The sequence below is a fragment of the Bemisia tabaci genome, chromosome 1, assembly GCF_918797505.1.
Source record: "Bemisia tabaci chromosome 1, PGI_BMITA_v3".
Taxonomy (NCBI): domain Eukaryota; kingdom Metazoa; phylum Arthropoda; class Insecta; order Hemiptera; family Aleyrodidae; genus Bemisia; species Bemisia tabaci.
Genome location: NC_092793.1, coordinates 82,772,474 through 82,792,989, shown reverse-complemented (window position 1 = coordinate 82,792,989; position 20,516 = coordinate 82,772,474). Strand labels below are relative to the sequence as shown.

General features: G+C 38.8%; 3 protein-coding genes across 5 annotated transcripts in view; 1 reads left to right on the top strand and 2 right to left on the bottom strand.

The window, feature by feature from the left end:
- LOC109043984 (uncharacterized) overlaps window positions 1-20,516 on the bottom strand; it is a 247,270-nt gene that overhangs the window by 211,179 nt on the left and 15,575 nt on the right. The window lies entirely within an intron of this gene.
- On the bottom strand, window positions 8,143-11,513 carry LOC140226024 (uncharacterized). The gene is made up of 2 exons (XM_072306303.1): window positions 9,851-11,513; window positions 8,143-8,564 (listed from the first exon to the last, which is right to left on the bottom strand). Exons 1-2 carry the CDS (start codon window positions 11,241-11,243, stop codon window positions 8,449-8,451), a joined length of 1,509 nt encoding a protein of 502 aa, XP_072162404.1. The 5' UTR covers window positions 11,244-11,513; the 3' UTR covers window positions 8,143-8,448.
- Window positions 11,894-18,679, top strand: LOC109038114 (uncharacterized). Its single transcript, XM_072306302.1, has 7 exons — window positions 11,894-12,383; window positions 13,338-13,471; window positions 13,980-14,312; window positions 14,936-15,172; window positions 15,955-16,188; window positions 16,694-16,931; window positions 17,304-18,679. The coding sequence occupies exons 1-7, from the start codon at window positions 12,077-12,079 to the stop codon at window positions 17,438-17,440; spliced, it is 1,620 nt and encodes a 539-aa protein (XP_072162403.1). The 5' UTR covers window positions 11,894-12,076; the 3' UTR covers window positions 17,441-18,679.

Sequence of the window (20,516 nt, the reverse complement as noted above, 5' to 3'; positions counted from 1 at the left end):
AATGGTCGCTCGCTTTCAGGTCGTATCCACGGAGTTGGTGGGAGGTGAAAAAAACGTATCCCTTTTCGACGCTTATCACTAAGGTAAACACGCGCTGGCACCGATGAAAAAGGCGGCATGTTTTTAGGCGGAACGGGTTCCCGCTGCTACGATTGAACTGATGCTGATACTGGCTATCAAAGACATCTATAAGTGACAGTAAATGTGCGGATGGATTACAGGTTAATTATTTTTATCCCTTTATCTTCTCATGCTTTTGATCATATGAGCGGTTGGTCCCTTGCTCTGTCTACGCCGGCCGTTTTTTCATGATTTACCTTCCCCTTAATTCGATTTTTAGGTTAAAGCGGTTCATTAGGACCGAGACAAGACAACATACGTGAGGAAGATCATTCTTGCCGATCGTTCGTGCAACCCACGTAAAACTTTTTGCGATTGTATAGGACTCCGCCTGTTTACCGATCTTGTGCCATTTTTAAAATAAAAAAGTGAATCAGCTAGCCGCTGTAATTTCTCGGAGGGGCTTTCTTGGGTAATCGAATTCAGGCTATACCTCTCTGCGTCTATACGCAAATTGTAAAAACGAGAGAAAAAACCCGCCGCGCAGTTGGCCATCAATGAATGAGAAAGCTGTTCCCCTTTTAGCTTTTCTCATTCGGAGCTCCTAAATTACAGGAGACGCAGTGGATTTTTTGCGCCGAAGCGGCACCTCTATCCTAACCTCTTCGCCAACGTTGATGGTTGATGAAAGTAACCGTGACCTCCTCCGCCCACCAGCCTCCCTCCAGTCTCTCTCCTCCCACCGTCTTCGACATGTCGTAGCGCCGCCGCGCCGTTGCCGTTTGATACATCTACAATTTAGGTACGGAACCTTAGGCGCGTCTGGACGCGGCGTCCAGACGCCGATAAATCTGTCTAATGATTTTTGCGCGGGGACGGTACCTTAGCGGCGAAGAGACGCTGCGGAAAACGCCGATCGAGGACGCTCCGATCTGTCGCGAACAGATCGGAGCGAAGACGCCGAGAAATTCCGCTCAGTCCGCTGCCTTTCCTACCGATTTTTGAAAGTGTTTAGTTCGACAAACCCACGAATCGATCACAAAGGTCGTGAATTGATCGACAAAAGCCGCGAATCGATCGAAAATTCCGTGAATCGATCGACCGACCCACCCGTGAATCAATCGACAAAAGCCGTGGATAGATCGACAAACCTATGAGTCGATCGACAAACCTGTGAGTTGATCGACAAACCCGTGAATCGATCGAATTACGTCGATTGGTTCACGTTTTGGTTTTTCGATCGATTCATGTCGATTGACTAGATACCGGTTTTCCTTTTAATTGTCAATCATTTCTCGTCTATCGATCCACATTTTTTGTCGATCGAATCGACACCCGTTTTTTAGTAATTTGTCCATCGATTGGTGTCGATCGATTCACGTTTTTATTTTTCGGTCGATTTTTGTCGATCGAATCCACACCCTCCTAAAAAAAAGCGCGTACAGCCATTTTCGCGGCCCAGAGCATACTGTCCGATCAACGAAAATTCGAGAAATTGACGGCGGACAGAGCGGAAAAAATCCACGGATTCCGCTCCTAAGGTGCCGTGCTCCAAAATGTGAGCGTCTTCTCGCCCTCGACTCGGTAGCAGCATTTTCCGCCGGCGTCCAGGACGCCGCGTCCAGACGCGCCTAAGGTTCCGTAGCTTAAAAAATTCAACTGTCAAAATGTTGTAGTCGCACAGACAGCTTCTCGCAAAAATTCAAGGAATTTTAGGGTAGATTGACGCTCGCTTGTCATCTGTTCAAGAGGACGTATCCTCAACCAAAATGCTGTTACATAAAGAAACGTGTCTCCATATTTTTTTAATTCTTCTAGTAAAGTAATTAAACAGAGATGATATGCAGGAGTAGTTGCCCCATTGGAGGGACGAGCAACTCGACGGTGTAAGTCGGAAATCACATAACTTGATTTTTGGCGGTTTTGAGTTAGCTGCAGAAATGAAGTGTAGTATATGCCCTTTACCTGCTGTCAAAATATTTTAGTCGAAAAAAATCTGGAAGTCACGTAAAAACGTAGAACTCAAAACACATATCTCGGCGTTAATTCCAATAACACATAACTCGTGCCGTCGCACCGCATTTTTACACAACGCGCGCTCTCCCGGGAAGAATCGTGAACAGTTTAGGAGGGAAAATTAAAAGTTAGTACGTCACGGTATCTTCAAACAACAACAAAATTGTTATTGTTTTAACATCAAACATCTAATCCGACGGATAACTGAGTAATCGTCCGCTTATTTTAATCTTCATTTCATTTTAATTCGTAATTCGACGGCGTAAGTCTGCAATCACATAATTATCTCGTTCACGGTGTCTGAGAATTTAAAGGAGAACCTCGACACATTTGACATCATTCTTTGCAGTTTATACAGAATTTTCTTCGCATAGAAAAGAAAACTCACGGCAGTTTTAAAGAATTGCCGTTGAGTAGTTCTCCGTTTAAAAAATGAAGTATGGCAGGAAGTTCCTCTCTCTTGAAAAATCGCGTTTTCCGAGTTATGTGATTGCCGACTTACACCGTCGAACTAGAGTACCTCTATAGGGTGAGTATGGACAACTTGAAAATTTGGAGGTTAGTTTGGATCAGGTCATGTAGCTATTGAGGCCCAAAAGGGCTGTCAACTTATGAAGTCGAAGTATCCAGTAGTACTAATTTTCATAATTCTTACGACCCGGCCGTCATTTCATAACTGATCAAAAATTGAGGCACACGCTAGAATAACCACCTATACGCGTATAGGTGGTTTTTCCGGAGATCGGTCCGTTCGAACTACATATTGTATCCTTCGGTATCACTGGTAGTGATAGCAAGTCGATCCCGTGATTACGCAGCTCAAGAATCCAATTTTAGTGAAGTGAAGTCAGACCGGTTGGCGGGTCCATGGAATAATCACCTATAGGTGTATCGGTGGGTCTTCCATTTATTAACGCTATAACGAACTGCATCAGTGTCTCAGGACTGTGACTCTTGGCGATAGTCTTCCAAACTAACATTTCCAAGTTTTTGGAGGACTGATTTTTAAGTTCCTATTTTTATTAATTTTGCATTTGATTACAAGTGTTATCGTTGTTCACGGGCAAAATTGAAAGTTTTTCTTTGTTTTACATTTCTATTACATCATATAATAAGTCACAAAGCACTACATAATCGTGTTTTATAATAAATCGTTCAGCCATTTTACCATGAGATTAGGTGCTTTATGGAGTTACCTATAACAACATTTTAAACTGTCAATTTTATAGTGAAAACTAAAATATGTCCAAAAACTGCATGGTGGGTCGTTTAAGGGATACTATCAATTACGGCAAAATGCTCATGCAGTTTTCCTACCGCGAAAACCCAGTGACGCATCTCAGAGTCAAACCTTTAAATGCGATTTTTTCGAAACAATGTTTTCAGCTATAGGTGGTTATTCCAGCTGACTCCTGAATTATAAAAGCACGTATAAAACTTTGATTTCGCATATATTTTCTCAGTTTCAAAGTCTTAATCCTTGGAGACGCTTGTTTAAAAAATGCGCTGTCGGCCGCATTAATTGAGATTTCAAATGCGTAGCTTGGCAGCGGCACTTTTCAAGTGATTTCCGTTTTACACGTTGTCGCCCTTTAGGGCCCTAAGAGCTACATAAATCGAGTTGTCCATACTCTCCCTATAAAGGTTCTCTACGAGCAACTATCCTCATCCCTTAAGTTTTTCAGACCAGTTCGTTGTCGGGAAAAGACGCATTGTTAAAGTTAAAAATTGAAGTCAGCGAAATGACGTCGGTCCGCCTTTTTAGTTATCCGCTTAGCGATGATGCAAACTTGTTAGTAAACAAAGGCCGCCATTTTCTCAGCAAAACTGGTAAGCGCCCTGGGAACCAGGCTGAGCGCTGAGCGATTTTGCTGAGAAGATGGCGGCCTTTGTTTACCTCAGCGGATAACTCAGAAAACGTTTAACAGCACTTCGGCTGAGCTCAGCCACTCAGCGGATAACTCAGCGGTTGCACTTCTGACTTTAACAATGCGTTTTAGAACTGCGGGGTTATAGGTCGTCACACAATGGTCCAAATCCGCTCGGGAGCGCTCAAAAATCGATACTTATGGAGTTGGACGACATTTTTCTATTCGAGTCAAAATTGATAAATAAAGTATCTACGGGTCATAAACTACACTTAGTATGCCTCAAAATGTTGAGTCACTTTGAAAGTGTCACAAACTGTGCAAATAGTCGGGTATGTATTTTCTAACCCGTGAAGTGGCTATTTCTATAACAAAGCGTTCGGAGCCTCTCCTGAATCATGAAATGGTCTCTCAGAATTCTTGCTTATACCATTTTGTAGAGGACTCTAAGAGGATTGTAACGCACTAATTACAATTTTTCTCCGAGGCATTCTGATACATTCTACACAAGGTAGAAGTTGGATACCTACGTTTCATAAAAAAATGCCGATTTTTCCCACGTGCTTTCATTTAAAAAAAAAAAGTCACCAAAGGTCACCTAATGAGGCACCTTTAGGGAGCTTCTACACATCCTTGGAAAGCTACGGTAGAAATATTTTGTGCTTTGGTTTGCTCCTTCTCCAGAAATTGAATTTATTAGGTCTCTAAGTCGGTGGCTAAAATAACGGTATTTGGCGAGTTTAGCCATTAATCAATCTGCAGTCATCTTAAACTTTTTTGAGGCATGCGACACCACTAAAATCGTACTTAAGTAGTCTCTATGAATCCTTAAGAAGGGAATTAAACCAAAAATTGTTGGTTCTTCTTGGTTTTTGGACGGATTTTGGATCTTTATTGTACCTGCGTGTTTCCTTCAAAATACTGTACCTATTACAACCCTGGAAAGTCCCTCGAGAAATATTCTGAGACATTTGGCACCCCCAGAGACACATTTAAGTCGTTTCTGCAGATCCTTAGAAAGGCAACCGAACCAAAAATGTTTGCTTCCGCCTGCTTTTTTGACCAAATTTGAATTTTTTACGTGACTCCGTGTTTGTCCCAGAAATACTCAATTTTTTGCCCTGAAAAAACACCTATAGTTGCAGCCTTGACACATGCTAAGCACTTTGGCATCTACAGAGATGCACTTAAGTAGCTTCTATGGATCTTTTTGAGGCTGACCGTCTCGAAAAAATTTTGGTTCCCCCTTCTTTTTGAGATTTTTTGAAAAGTTTTCCGTTCCTCAGTTTATCTTTAAAAATGTTCTGTTCAATCCTAGAAAGTACCTATTAATGTTGCTGCGATAAAATTCCTTACTTCCCGAATGTTTATCCATTGTTCATTGCATTTTTCTTAACGTGACAATATTGCACCCCCCCCGCTCTTCTACATTATTATGTACCCGATTTGCCTTTCTTGGCAAATCAACATAAAGAAAAGTCTTCCCTGAATTGTCATTTAGACATTTTTAAAATACACATTAATTTTGGATCTACCTATTTCATTTTTTTTTCAGTTTAGTTTTTCTAAAAAAAAAAAAAAATTAAGGGGGGGGGGGTTGTCAAAAAATTAAAACCTACTTAGTTTTGCGTGAGCTGTACATGCATGTGCAATGTACGCATGGTTTTCATCCAATCGAAGCAAGTATAACAAGCCTGTACGCATGGTTTTCATCCAATCGAAGCAAGTATAACAAGCCAATCGTATGACAGTTTGTGATTTATGTGAAAAAATGACGATAACTTTTGCAAATGATTTTTTAGAGAAAATTGGAGGTCAAATTCGAATTCAGCGCATCAAGATCATGGGGAACACATAGTTTGAGTGTATTTATACTTAAACGGAAAGCCGCTATGATTTTTGATCACTGAAAAGTGAATTGGGACCATAGTGCGTCAACATAAGAAGGTGCGCACTATTAGTCAACCTGCCGACTGAAAAAGACGAAACAATTTATTAATACGATACGCCTGATTCAATTTCCGACTGGTCCGTAGTGAATTTTTGAGTCACTGGGCGCACATAAAGATTAGGGAATCAGTAGGTAATGATTAAAATTTTAGGAATCTGAAGTTACTGACTTTCTAGAATTGCACCATTTTATTGCGGCGGCACACGCCTGCAGCAAACTAACGAGGCATTCGAACCATCTATTTAAACATGAATACGCTTGCCTCGACGACCCGAATTAGTGAAGGCACACCTCGACAGTTTCAAAGCAGTCAATTGTAAGAAAATAACACCTTTCGGCCAGTTACAAGAGTAACAGGAAATCCCTTGGTCTTCTAAACGTGGGGTTCTGAAGGGAGGAGGAAGGCCTAGAAACATGAATGAAAGGTTGTAGAGCTCACAATTTCGATAAGGTCAATTCACGATTAAGAGAAGAATGATGCGTGAGAGGCAAAAGAAAGACTCTCCGAGACGAGAAAGAGAGGGAGGGGGGGGGGGGAGAGCGAGAGAGAGGAAAAAAAAATAATAAGTGCCCGATGAAAATTCTTGAAATTGAAATCGTTCCGCATTTGTGGAAGGGGGGGGGGGTTCATTCACGGTTTGAGGGTCTTTCTATGCTGCCAAACTTAACTTTTTATATGTTCAGTTTTGAGCCTTCATTCTATCTCTATATTAAAGTAATGATTTGATTATTGTTCTTACATAATACAGGGTGGCGAGTCAAATTCTATTTCAAAATTCCCTGACTTACCGATTGAATTCCCTGACCTTTGGTTACAATCGCAAACCATCAAATCAAACACATTTTTTTTCACGGAAAACAGTATTTGTTTGCTGGATGGTTTTAGAGTTTCGAAAAGGTGAAAATCGCCGAATCCACGGTAACGGCCGATCTTCACTGTCGCGGAATGATCGCGGCGTAGCGCGGTATAGGACAGTATAGGACATCGGTCATCACAGTATGCAATTGTTCATATGCGAAAATTCCCTGACTGTGCACGAAAATCCCCGACCGTGCACGAAATTCCCTGACTTTTCCCAGTCTTCCCTGACGCTTGCCATCCTGTAATATGACGCTTCTTCTATTCAGTGCTTACCGAGTTTTTCCATCATTTTATACTGGCGTAATAAATTTATTTAATTGTACTTCCGGTACCCTCTTGTTTTAAAAACATCATTGTTATTTATTTGTTTTTTTTTTTGTTACATTGTTACCGTTTTTAATCCTTTTACTTTAGACGTAATTTTCATTGCTATGTTTTACATACCTTTTAATACTGGTATATCATAATTATTTTAGGAGGTTTTTTTTAAATACTTTGCATTGCATTCTTAATTTTTCCCTCTCCTTGCGGATATAGAAGGTATTATCAAGAAAAAAAAAAGAAAAAAAGGAAAAAAGGAAAAAAAGAAAAAAAAAAAAGTGGCCAGTTCAAAAATTCTAGGCGTATTAGGGAGCCTGGAGTAAAATACTCTACTTAAAAAATGTGTGTCCGCTCGTCCGACGTGCCCTATTTCTGTGTATACAGTCATATTTTGTTGTTAACCGAATAATAAGTAAACGCCAATCGTTTGTCTGTTCGGATGGACGATTTGACGTTATTAGACGAAAGAAGAAATCTAATGATTTCGGAAAAATCAGAACTAAAGAATAAAAAGGAAGAAAAAAAAGTTTCAGTCCAAAATTAAAGATTAAAAATTCTTCAAAATGATGAGCCCAATCATATAATTAGTTTTAAAATCTTGGTTACTTTTGCTCCATTAAACTTGAGAGACTTGTCCTAAACAATTTTTTTTCCTACAGGGAGGTTTTTTTAGAGGCCAACTTCCCTGCCAAAAAAGTCCCTTGCCTTTTTTCATGGAAACGTCCGATTCCCATGAGATTTGGCATGGGAATCAGCACATTTCCAAGAGAATGGCATGGGAATCACATCATTACCATGCAAGTTTCATGGGAATGAGGTGATTTCCATGCTACTTGGGTAGCCTGTCATTCCCGTGCATCATGGTAACATGATGATTCCCTTGAAATTAGCATGGAAAACTGAAAGTTTCTTGACCTTTTTCAGACTAACTTTTTACGTCATCTCGATGAGTTTGATTGATGACACGAAAATTATCAATGAATAGGAGGACAATATTTTTATTCGAGTTTTTTTTTAAGATACAAAATTCAATTTTTGTCTTATGGCCGAGTCGACCCATGGCTAATTCTGTAGCAGTATAAATATACCTTCACCAAGCTAAGATTACCAGAAAAAAGAAAACTAGTTTTTAATAAATCACAAGAATTTGGTATATTATCTTTGCTTTTACATGTTTAATTGGAGTCTACAGCCAACTCAACTTGTCACTATCATTAGCACAGCATCACAAGTAGGTACCATTTTTCGAAGCAGAGTAAAGTTTTGTACTCACATCACCCCCTAGCCCTTCCCTGCTAAGTGCCACTATGTAGTTGATAAAAAATAATATAAAATGTTTCAGTACTTGCAGTTAGAAGAGATGAGGCTTCTTATGTTTCTAGGATAATAGCGATTGGAATCCAAGGAAAAGTGAAATCCTTCAGGCAACGAGTGTGTATATAAACCGCGCGCACAAACACTGAGAGCGAACTCATTATATGTTTTACTATAAATCAAAGAGAGATATAATTTTTGAGATTATAAATTATTCAGAAGGAAAGATATACCTATCCTAATCTCTTTCAAAATTATTTGGAAAAGTTGCGAGGAAAGAGACATCTTCTTGTAAAGCCATAAAGAAGCATTTAGCCTGAATCGTTGTGGCGGGAACGATGACCAAATTGTCTTCAAATCGGTACTGTTCACAAGTTTTTAGATGGAAATCATTTAGATGAAAGCTTGCGCGGCTATTGATTTGAAACCGAAGTTGTTTACCAAGAATGTACAGTTCATCGTTGTCGATAGAAGAAAAGAAAAACTGCGAAACCTTCAAAATTCTTCCGTCCAAAAGCTGCAAGAATGAATCGTCTCGCCTTTTTTCTTTCAGATTTTCAGATGTGTAAATGCCTCCTTTCCAGATAATTTTTTTGACAGCATAGATATTACTGTCCAAAATTCCAGGTACCGCTAAATCCATTGCATCAGCTTGTTCAGCTGAAGGATTAAATTTGCATCTGAATTTATTCCCAACTATTGTGAGGCCTTCTCTACAATGCCCAACAAACTTTACTCTTCGAAGGGGCAAAATAGAATCACAATAGGCAACGACGATCTCATTAAGAGGAGGATATAATGAGACAATAATTGAGAGACTGGAGAAGCAACAAAAACGCCTCGTGATCTGGAGCTGCACACTCCTTGCACCTTGAATGAGATCTAACAGGTAACGAATTCCAGTTTCAAAAACATAAGCGGCATAACACCACAGAGGGCCATTGCTGGTAACGCATTCTTTGATGTGTTCAGTAAGATGAACGTTGTAGGTCATATGGTTTATGCCATAAAACTGCTCAAATTCTCGAACGAAAGAGGATAATAAATCTCCATAATATGCAATTTGACGTCGATCAATAGCATCTGAACTAAAAAAATAAATTGCAGCACTCAATTTACAAAAATGCTTGTAATACGGAAAAGGCAATATTCCTTGAAGGCAGACTGGTCCTTGGAAGAAAAGCCAGCTCCTCCATTCATTACTTTTCCATTTGGCACATGAAGATAAGGGTCTCAAGTCTCTGGATATGTTTGACGGGGGATGCATGGCCCTAATTCTGCGATCAATAGCTGCCACTTTTTCAGGTGTCAAATAAAAATTGGATGCATTGTACTCAGAATTTGTCCAAATATTAAGAACTAGATATTTTGTAACACCTAGCATGTGGGAGTGCATAATATCAATTGTGACTCCCCACGGCAGGGAGAAGTTAGGAAAGTAGTACAATGGTGACATACCTAATACACCATCCTTAATTTCACCAGTTGCTTCAGCATCTTCCATATTTTTCCGCAGCGATGCATCAGTCCTTGGCTCATAGGATTGACGGTAACCATAACGTATTTGCATCGGGTCGTGTTCAAGTTGGTCACCAGGATGAAGACAGAAGTAACACGAACATTTCCCGTTGAAAAGGATCATATTCATGATTTTTGCCTTGGCAGGTGTATCGCAACAGAAATTAGTGCAATATACTTTGGTCACCTCATGTTTTTGAAGTGCAGCTCGGAACCAGGTAATGCCGTCCCCCGCAAGCTTCTGAAGTTCTGCAATGAAGGCAGTGAAAAACGTAGCCATCGAAGGTGCAATTTTCCCAAACCAAACACCCCCTAAGAGGACATTGTACGGTGCTAATCTCTCTTTAGGTGATATCTCATTGAGAAAAAATTGAATAGGCCATACAGACGAAAGTGTATTTTCGAATGGCTCAGCACCATCTGTACTGCCAGTTATAGTCACAAAAGATGAATTTCCTGAAGCTTTTTTCTCTAGTTCTTTGAAAGTGATGGCATCGAAAGAGTCCCTGATTACTTCGTCACTTTGAACCCTATTCTGTCGGTATGAGAGTAGACTTTCTCCATCAATTCGTAGTTTCTCATATATTTGGTCTTCAACTGATATCGTCACAAAGAAATGGCCTTTATTTGCAGACTTTGGTTCCACTGGCTCACGACAAGTGGGTGCCGGACATTCCACCATGTTATCACAGTCCTCTTTTTTGCCCAAGAGTAAGAGGCATTTAGAACAATACAGGTATGATGTTTTTGTTTTCTCGGAGGTAAATATCTTATTAAACATGTAGATACTGGGGGATATGATGCTTACACCAAGAATGTCATTGATCATTTTGATTAACGCTTTTACTCCAGCATCAGATAACTTAAAACGAATGGCGAAATGAATTAACATTACCAGAATTTCAAATTTTGTCAAGGTCACATTAGGCAGCACTTCAGCGTTGAGGTTGTACACATCAAAATCAGGGTCAGGTTCTTCATCCGGTGGCTCATTGTCAGGCTGAGGATCTTCATCAGAAAGCTCAGATAATGCAGAATCTTCAGAGTTACTTTCAGGTTCATTAATTCCATTGCCTTGCCAATCATCACTATCAGATTCTTCTGAACTTGACGAAGGGTCAGAAGGGAAGTCTAACTGGTGAAAAGAATCACCGCTGACTGGGGGAACTGCTGCAATATTTGCCATGGAAGAGTTATCACCATCACTCGACATAGAAGTCTCAGCATCTCTAGCACGAGCAGCTCTGAAATACCTTGTTGAACGGGGTATCCGTGAGCGAGACCCTTTATTCAGATAAGCTTTTTTAAACCGCTTTTCAGGTGGATCTGACATCGCGTAAAAAGGTTTGGGTTAAGAAGAGAATTGCACAAAAACACACTTGAACCGTGTCGGACTTACGATGAGCGAAGATAGGTTGAAGAGTACAGCGCGTACTAATTACATATAACTCGATAGTTTACAATAGAAAATGATCGCATTACCTTTCGAATGAGGCGCTCTCAGAGGCAATTTAAATTTACCGAAACCGACAAAACTGGAGGAAAATAGTGAACGGACCGATTATTATTTTCTAGCGATAATGACAACATAACCTCACACGTCGCACAATAACAAAATCATCTAAAGCACATACACACACACACACGCACCCTCGCCATCACAGACACACACATACGCACACCCTCACTTGACCCGCTCACTAACACTCTGCCACACTTTGCACAGTCAATCAAACCTAACAAGACTTTCCTAACAAATATTGACGTGAAAAGAAAGAAAATTAAAAAAAACCCTCGTGCATTGCAGCTTCCGAGTTTTTGTCTCTTCATTATACCTTATTATATTAGTTTTCGATTGGAACTATTTTACCAGCGTTTGGTACTGCGATCATGCGATTCGGCAACCAAGAGTGCAAAAGGTGATACGATATTACTCCGCTGATGTAACGGACAAGTGCACAACTGCACACTCTTACTTTTCGGCGGCATTGTTCTTACTTAGTGAATTTGCTCGATTCCGCGATGTGATAATTCAAATAAATATTCCGTAATAAACTCTTTGTAAATATGTACAGTGACAGTGTGGCATTGTGAATATTGTATTTTGACTTCGTTGTTAATATTGTAATTTTACCTCGTTGTGAATATTATATTATTACGAGGAAAATGGCCCATGCTGGAAAAAACGTCGTCTCATCACAACATTCAAAACCTTTCGCTTATGTTGAGTATCAAGTAGACAAATATAGAATGCCGGTGCCTCAATCTTTCATAAAGGACTTTGACGCTCAAAACTGGTCGCTTGGGCAAGAATATTGGGTCTTCTGGAGTCCAAAATCGGCTGACACGCCAACATCGATCCTCAGATCTCAAGGGGTGCTTTTGGACTTAGATAATGAAAAGGAGACACATCAAAGAGGACAATCGTCTGCCATGCCTGGCTACTACAAGGCCCTCATATTGCAAGTAGCTGGTAAGCAAAGCCAAGTCAATTGTACTTTCTCATGTAGCGATATGTGTCGCGTTATTCAGCTGTTAGTTTGTGTTCATGAAGTCCTCGGGTTGTTGAGTATCTTGCACCCAAAAATACTTTTACCACATTTGTGGATCAACAAATTTGTTGATTGAAAATTTAAAGCGACTAGCTGCTGTGTAATTCAAATTGCACAAGCCCAGCGACTACTCATTGGCTCAACCAATTCCTATTCAGCACTCCTGGCAACTACTTATTTGAGGTTATCTGGTAACTGCAGAGAACACACAGGGCATAAAGGGACGCACTGTAAATAATTGATTTTTTAACTTGAGAAAATGAATTTTTCCAGGCATAGAATTTTTAGGCAAGTTTGATCAAGTGTAACAAACGTGTACGACAGAATCATATTTTAAATGAAATGAAAAATCATTTAATGCATGCCAATACAGGGCGAATGTTTCCTCTCGGCAGAATGCAGCTATTTCTTGCACACTCTCAAACGATTTCTCAAATGGCCAGGAATGCGAAGTAGGAATTGGCTTTACATGCCTTAGTGGATAATCTGTAATTGAGGCTTCACCAACAATATTGCATGGCGTTGTTACTTGGTAATTTTTAGAGCATTTTGATACTTAAAATTTGCAGATGGACAGGCTCTGTCTTCTTTTCTTTCACATTTTTTTCAATTTTAGTTGCATCTGCGCACGAACTTCTAACGACGCATTCCACAAACTCTTGCTCGGATATTAAAGATTGCGCCTAAGAAGTCAAGGATAAAGTCGAGAAAATGGTAAATTGAAAATCGCTGGCCACCCTGAAGTGACTCTTACTTGCTGTTCCCAAACTCCTTCATTTCTGAAAAAATAGATATTAGAAGAGGGTTGGCCTGTTAAACTATCATTATTTGCATTTTGTGTGTGCCTTGCATCTGAATCCTTTTCTTTTTTCTAGATTCAGCTGCTGCATTAGAAAAGGCCTTGAAAAGCAAACGAATCTGTATTCCTACTGACAAAGTCATTGCTGCAAAGAATTCCCAGAAAAATAAAACGAATCCACGAAAAAGGGATCCTTCATATGTTTCGAAGGTAAACAATGCACCTTACATTATCAAAATTAATATTTAATATTGCTTAATCACACTAGGAAGCCCATTATTGGTCCTCTCATGAAAGCTTGTCTTGCACTGTCCAATTCAATCAAATGTAAGTTTAGATAAGAATTTGATATGCAATTTAAATAAGACAAATTTAAATTGTTAATCTCCTCACTGTCCTGCAGTAAATGCTTTTTTTGCTTTTCTTTTGTCTCAATGTCTATATTGAAAAGCATCATCATAATGAGGAAATCTGATCGATAAGAGAAGTGGTGGGGAGCTGCGTTGAACTTTACTTACCAAGCTCTTGAACAAGTTTGTCTCAGAGGACCTGAGTATGTAACCGGATTGCAAGAATCTTAAGATTTCCCATAATTCTTGGTTGGTTTGAACTGAATAATAACTAGGTAAAAAAAACTGCAGCAGTGCAGGTGTAGGTGACTGTTATTCATTTATCAGTGCCTGTAGGTAAACTGTCCTATCTTTTTTCTCTCTCACAGTACAAAATGAGGAAAATTCGCAAAGCCAGTGATGGAATAACCACAGAAAAATGGCAGAAATTTAAGGCTCCCGTTGAAGAATCGGAGGATGCTGATGAGCCTGACTCTGATGCAACTGACTCAGATGACACTCTCCTGACCAAAAAAGACGTAAGAATTGACCAGCAATTGTCAGAACGTAGAATTTCACAGCTGGAAAATCGAGTGGAGGAATTAACCAGACTGAATTTGTTCTGGCAGAGGAAGTATGAAATGGAAGGGACGCCACAGGAAAAGCCGAAACGTCAGACCTCGGAAGCTGAAGAGTCTGTTCGAAGAAACTTGTTTGATCGGGTTTGTGCATTTGTTAGCTGTTTCTAGTTTGCATGAATTTTTTCTCCGCTCACTGATGGCGGGTAGGGATGCATAAGTAAAAACTGAGAAATATCAGATCTTCTCTGAAAAAAAAATAATCTAAATTTTGGTTTTTACAAACTTCACTTGCAGAAATTTTTTTGTCTGGGAATGGCTCGCTCATAATTTTTTAATTGCCTCTTCCTTGAAGGCCAATTATTGAAATTGATGGATGAAGGGGAATGAAGGAATGCTACTGGTTGAATTATTTCAGATTAAAGTTATTCTACAGATAAAATGAAATGGGAAGAAGGAGGAAAAGAAAGACAAATTTTTTTAATATTAGGTATAGATGAAAAGCAAGTCTGGCCACAACCATTTTATGAATCAGTGCGTTTCAACTAAAAATTAGTTGAATGGCATAAGTTGGAGTGACTTGATCGCGTTGTTTTGAAATCTTTGCAAGCAATTTATTCTTTCTAAGGAGCAGGGCATGAAAATCTCTATAATTTGTCTCGCAAATGAAGAGAAAAATCACTTATACTTGTAGAACTTGTCTCTTTTGAAAAAATCAAATACTCGCTAACATTTTGTGATAGCAGTACTATTCGTTTCCCCTACAGGAAAAGCGTGAAATTAACGAGAAGTCTGTCAGCTTAAGTGACAAACACAAGCGTGAAGTCAAAGAGAAATCCGTCAGCTCAAGTGACAAACACAAGCGTGAAGTCAAAGAGAAGTCTGTCAGCTCAAGTGACAAACACAAGCGTGAAGTCAAAGAGAAGTCCGTCAGCTCAAGTGACAAACACAAGCGTGAAGTTAAAGAGAAGTCTGTCAGCTTAAGTGACAAACATAATCGCCAGGTTAGGATCAATTTTTTACAAATCTTCACTGTTCTATACTTCCTAAATTAGTCTTATTAACCTTCCTTTTCCGATACTCAAAAATCCTGAATTCCTGTCAAATGAGTAACAAGTCTCATCTGAATACGTAACTGAAAGCTTTATCCAGTTTATTGCAGGGGTCAACTAAGCTTCAAACCTTTTACATTTTGCGCAATCTGCAGGAAGAATACTATTTGCCGCATTTTGCAAGAATTGATGACTGTTTCTGAGATTTTAATCAAAAAAATTGTGATTCTTTTTTTTAAAAAAAAAAAAAAAAAAGGTGAGATTTTTTTTTAAGAAAAACCGAAGTCAGGACTTTTGTTTGTTTATTTTCTTTAAAAATAAATAAATAAATAAACCAAGGGCTATCCACACTTTTGTGCAATCTACAAACATTGATCCTTGGTCCATTGTTCATAAGGATACCGATGGTTGAACACAAAAAACACGCAACTCTAATTGTGTTGTTGGAAATTTCTCGTCACACATTAAATTTTTACAAAATAACTTTACTATGATAGGTATTTTTTGAAACTTCATGCTTTTTCTTTCCTTCTTAAAGAATATTTTGTGAAAATTTCAAGCTATCTTTGAATTATTTTCTTTTAATTAAAAGAAATGAGAGTGGAGATTTGTGTGATGCTGTTATCGATTTACTTAGTTTCACATAATAGCCATCAACTCTTATAACTGCGCGATAAATTGAGTTTTTAAATTACTCTAAATGTCATTTTTTATGCTCTTTTCTTTGATTTTAGGAGAGGGATGTAGGCAAAGATCTGCTAGTTCAAGATTATGCAGGCTCTGCGAATTGTGAGGATAAGGAGAATGATCTCAATGAAAAACAGAATCCTGAAGAAAAGATCAGTGCCAACGAACACGAAGAGAATGATGGGAATGGAGAACCTGATTTTGAAGGAAATCGTAGCCCCATCCAGCTGTCTGACAAAGATAAGGATACTGAGGATGAAGAATGTCAATCCGAAGAAGAAGTGAGTACTTTTAATCATGATACTCTTTGCACAACTGACCTACAGCTTTTTGCATTTCTATCTAAAAAAGCGTTTTGAAAAAAATGAGCAAGAATTGTTCACTGCCTGTTTACAGGTCAAGCAAATGCTAGTTTTATCTCTGTAATTTACCAAGCTAAAAAAATTAGAAAATCAAAGAATGAATAAATGGACGGAGTTAAACAGAAAGGAACCAAGCCACATCGGGATCGAACCGAGAAAAAAAGGCTTAAACTTTGGCTCCTGCATAAGACTCAATGTAAAAGATAAACTTCAAGTTCAATTTCTGCAAAATTCGCTCCAACAAAAACTTTGAATTTTTGGCAATAGATAGTAGGGCAGTGGTTGAGTTCAAAACCACTCATAACTCAATTTTTTCCAAAATGTGGGTTGGTTCCTTTCTGCTTAACTCAGTCCAAATAGAATTGCGCTAGGTTTTCATCACTCATTCACTTTCTTAAAATGTTTTTCTTTCTCTGTTCGGTAGATGAGCTTCACATTGACTCCCCGCAAAGCAGATGTAGCATTGGGAGGCGTGAGAAAGGGCAAATCTGGAGACTCACTCCATGTAAGGCAATTGCTGATGGTCATTTTTGGTGCCTCCACTCTAAGTCGTTGCAGTTACAAGGGAGTAGCTGCCGTCGGAGGCAAGAATAAATACAAAATGTCACAGCAGAAAGCTGCAAGACCAGCACTTCCTAAAAAGGGAATGGAAGTATTAAGAGGTCCGTACATTATTTTAACCTTTACATTATCTAGTTCAGCTTTTCCCAGTTTTTTTTTTCTTCTTATTTTTTAGGTCAAAGTTGTTAAGTAAAACATTTCGAAATACCTCATGGATATTTGTTGTAGTTACAAGTTGAATGATTCAAGATTCAGGCATGTGAAAGACTGAGTTGCTACTGACCAGCAAACATAGTTAAAATGACTCCTAATTATAAGTTTAAAATAATTGATCTCGCTCAACAAATTTCCTTTGTAACACAATTATGGGTTCTTTGTCAAAAATTCAAGTTAAGTAAGAAGAAGTGGAAAAATTATTTTTGTTACACTTGAAAGAAGGCATCTGCTTGTCATATTTTTGCATTTTGTTTCAGATGAATTTTTGAAAAGGCTTCGGAAAGAAAATCCTGCTATTGATTCAGACGAAGAGGAGGAACGGATGGAATGTTTTAATGATGTAATTCCTGACAAGATCAAATACCTCCGGAAACGAGCCGGATTGACGGATTAAATTTTGCTTCATCTAAGTTTTTTTACTAATTTCTTTAACTTCTTTCATTTTTCTTATTTTTTGAAATAATCTCTAAGAAATCAGCGCAAGATTTATCCATATAAATTGAGTTTTTATACTCATCTCTCGAATTTCTTATGTTAATATATTTTTTGAAATTATCCTTAAGAAATCAAGCGTAAGATCTATCCATATAGATTGAGCTTTATACTCATTTCTCTAACTTCTTTCATTTTTCTAATGTTTTGAAATAATCTTTAAGAAATTAAGCGCAAGATCTATCCACTTAGATCGAGTTTTTATACACATTACTTTTATTTTTCTTATTTTTTTAAATAATCTTTAAAAAATCAAGCGTATGATCTATCCATATAGATCGAGTTTTATACTCATTTCTCCAACTTCTTTCATTTTTCTTATGTTTTGAATTAATCTTTATGAAATCAAGCGCAAGATCTATCCATATAGATCGAGTTTTCATACTCATTACTTTTATTTCTCTTATTTTTTTAAATAATCTTTAAGAAATGAAGCGTAAGATCTATCCATATAGATCAAGTTTTTATATTCATTTCTCTAATTTCTTTCATTTTTCTTATTTGTTTAAATAATCTTTAAAAAATCCAACGCAAGATCTATCCATTTGCGTTTTTATATTTTTTAACGATTTTTGAAGTTGACAATGTCGGGCATTTGGTGGCCTTTTTGGAGATTTGTTTTCAACAGATTATACAAGTGGTACATCGTTTCAACAAATACAGAGAGACTAATTGAAATTGAATAATTGATAACACAACATCATCAAGGAAAATCATTGCTGTAACAGGGACATAATTTCAACAGTAGCACTAACTGAATGTAATCAAACAAGCCACCGAATGCCCGATATGGTCAAGTTCAAAAATCATTTAAAAATATAAAAATGGACTATTAACTTTGCGAAACCACTTATCAGCAAAAATGGTGTCATTTTCCTCATTGGGTGCAAGTAAGATTTTTTTTGTAATTACAGCTGTAAATCTGCTTCAAACAGTGAAAAGAATTTCTTTTTTTCCCTCAATTTTCTGTAAGTAAAACTGTAAAATTTTGTCAATACGCTTGTCCATAGCTTCTATTCCTACTTTGAAAATAGGAAAAAAATGTATTTTTCACTTTTCTTTTTTAAAAAGTTAAATTGACAATTTAATTTTTAATGTGTGTTAATTAAAATAATAAAAGCTTGCTTCATTCTAATGCAAATTGAATCTTAAACTTTTATTCATCTTTAAAGTAAATTAAGCTTAATATACTTTAATGTTACAGCACATAGCTTCGAGTCCAAAAACTAAACTGAGGTTGCACAAAAACTGAACCGTCACAACAAGGAGACATTTTCCTGACTTGGAATTAATATTTCTGCTGGTCGTGAGTCTGCAATCTATTACATTACCTATCGCAATTGCCCTTATTAGGGACTGTTTTTAATAAGCACTTGCTTAAAGTAGAGCCTAAAGTAAAATGATGGAATCATGTGAGAACGATGACTTTTGCTCCAGTTTTTGTGCGCCTCAGAAATTAGGCCATGGGATTCACCTCATTACCATGGCCATGGGTTTCACCTCATTACCATGGCCATGGAAATCACCTGATTTCCGTCCAATTTTCCCATGACCACGGAAATCAAGACGTTTCCATGAAAAAAGGCATGGGACTTTTTTGGCAGGGTTGTGTAATCAGCAGCCTTTTCTTGGATTGGAACAGGAGAAGCGAGAAGATGATAACAGTTTGATATATTTGACAACCTACGAGCCCACTGCGGAGTGCCTTCAGAACAGAGTAACCATGGATGGAGACTCGGAGCTCTTTTTGTTGGGAACGAAGTAAGGAAAACCGAACCGTGTTTATCAGTTTAGAGCCGATCCGATTGATTCCTGTTCAATCGCTTCTGCGCGAATGGTTTTGTTTAGGGCTCGTTTCGGGATCTAGGGGAGGATCACTGGTGTGGTGGGGGGGGGGGGGGGCAGAGAATCAGCTGGGCTTATTTCCTGACGGAATATGTGGTGCCAAAATGGGAATCGTGTGGATAAAACGAATCGTTTGCTCAGTAATCCGGAATAGCTTCTGTTGCATCGTTCAAGCGCCAAGGTAGTGTCTTGAGTCCTGGAATTCAAGGTTAGGCACGACAGGCCAAGTTCATGCGTTTTCTCTAGTACCTGGTACCTAATGAAAGCAGAGCGGGTAAATTACGTTCTTTTCCCATCGATTCATTCGCGGTGAGCCTTGCTATTTTTTTTAGATATTACCCTCATTAATACACTAGCCGTGATCAGCTCGCTGCGCGAGCTGTCACTTCTAGCCGGGGAGTGCCCCTGGACCCCCGGTTCCTCGCTTTGCGATGAATTTGAGACTCGCTCCGCGTTGACCGTCTCTGCTCTTGTGGGTCTCTGCTGGTGCCCGAGACATGTAGGCGTTGCTGGAAACACGGAAGCTGATACTCTGGCGAAAGAAGCCGCTTCATCTGCTGGGCTCTTCCTCCCCTGACTGTCACAGCCGAGGACCTCACTAAGTACATCAAAAAATAAATCTTCACAAATTGGCAACATGAGTGGACAGTGTATTGCCAACATAAAAATCCTCCAATGTCCATATTTTCCTCAACTTTCTGGTCTACGAGGGGCGTTCAATAAGTAAGTATCCCCCCCTCTCTAAAATCCATAAGAATGGACCAATTTTAAAAAACTTGGGCTCAAAATCTTTCTTAGGATATTTTGAGTTCAACAAAACAAACCGCAACAAAATCGGACTATGTGCGGCCGAACGCGAGCCGTTTGAACGCGCCGAGGTGCTCGACGCTCCCGCCGAATCTGCGAGGATTTGAAGTCCGCTACAGGAGAAGAGCTTCTCTGCCAAAGCCTCGGTCGTTCATCACTGACGAAAAATCAAAGAAATTTTTGTAGAATAAGGGGCTTACCTCACTTCTCCACATAACCAGCTCGATCCAAGCAAGTCTGATATTGAGACTAAGACTAAGAGAACAGCTTTTGGATGCCTCGTGCGTGGAAGTCTTTCAGCTGACCGCGGATGAAAGAGTGGACGG

What these genes read in the sequence shown, in the direction of transcription:
- LOC140226024 (XM_072306303.1), bottom strand. Translation starts at nt 11,243, where the DNA reads ATGTCAGATCCACCTGAAAAGCGGTTTAAAAAAGCTTATCTGAATAAA. An exon ending in AATTAAGGATGGTGTATTAG is followed by an intron (nt 8,565 to 9,850) that starts GTATGTCACCAT and finishes TTTGATTTATAG; the next exon opens with TAAAACATATAATGAGTTCG.
- LOC109038114 (XM_072306302.1), top strand. Translation starts at nt 12,077, where the DNA reads ATGGCCCATGCTGGAAAAAACGTCGTCTCATCACAACATTCAAAACCT. An exon ending in GAAGAAACTTGTTTGATCGG is followed by an intron (nt 14,313 to 14,935) that starts GTTTGTGCATTT and finishes TTTCCCCTACAG; the next exon opens with GAAAAGCGTGAAATTAACGA. An exon ending in GTGACAAACATAATCGCCAG is followed by an intron (nt 15,173 to 15,954) that starts GTTAGGATCAAT and finishes CTTTGATTTTAG; the next exon opens with GAGAGGGATGTAGGCAAAGA.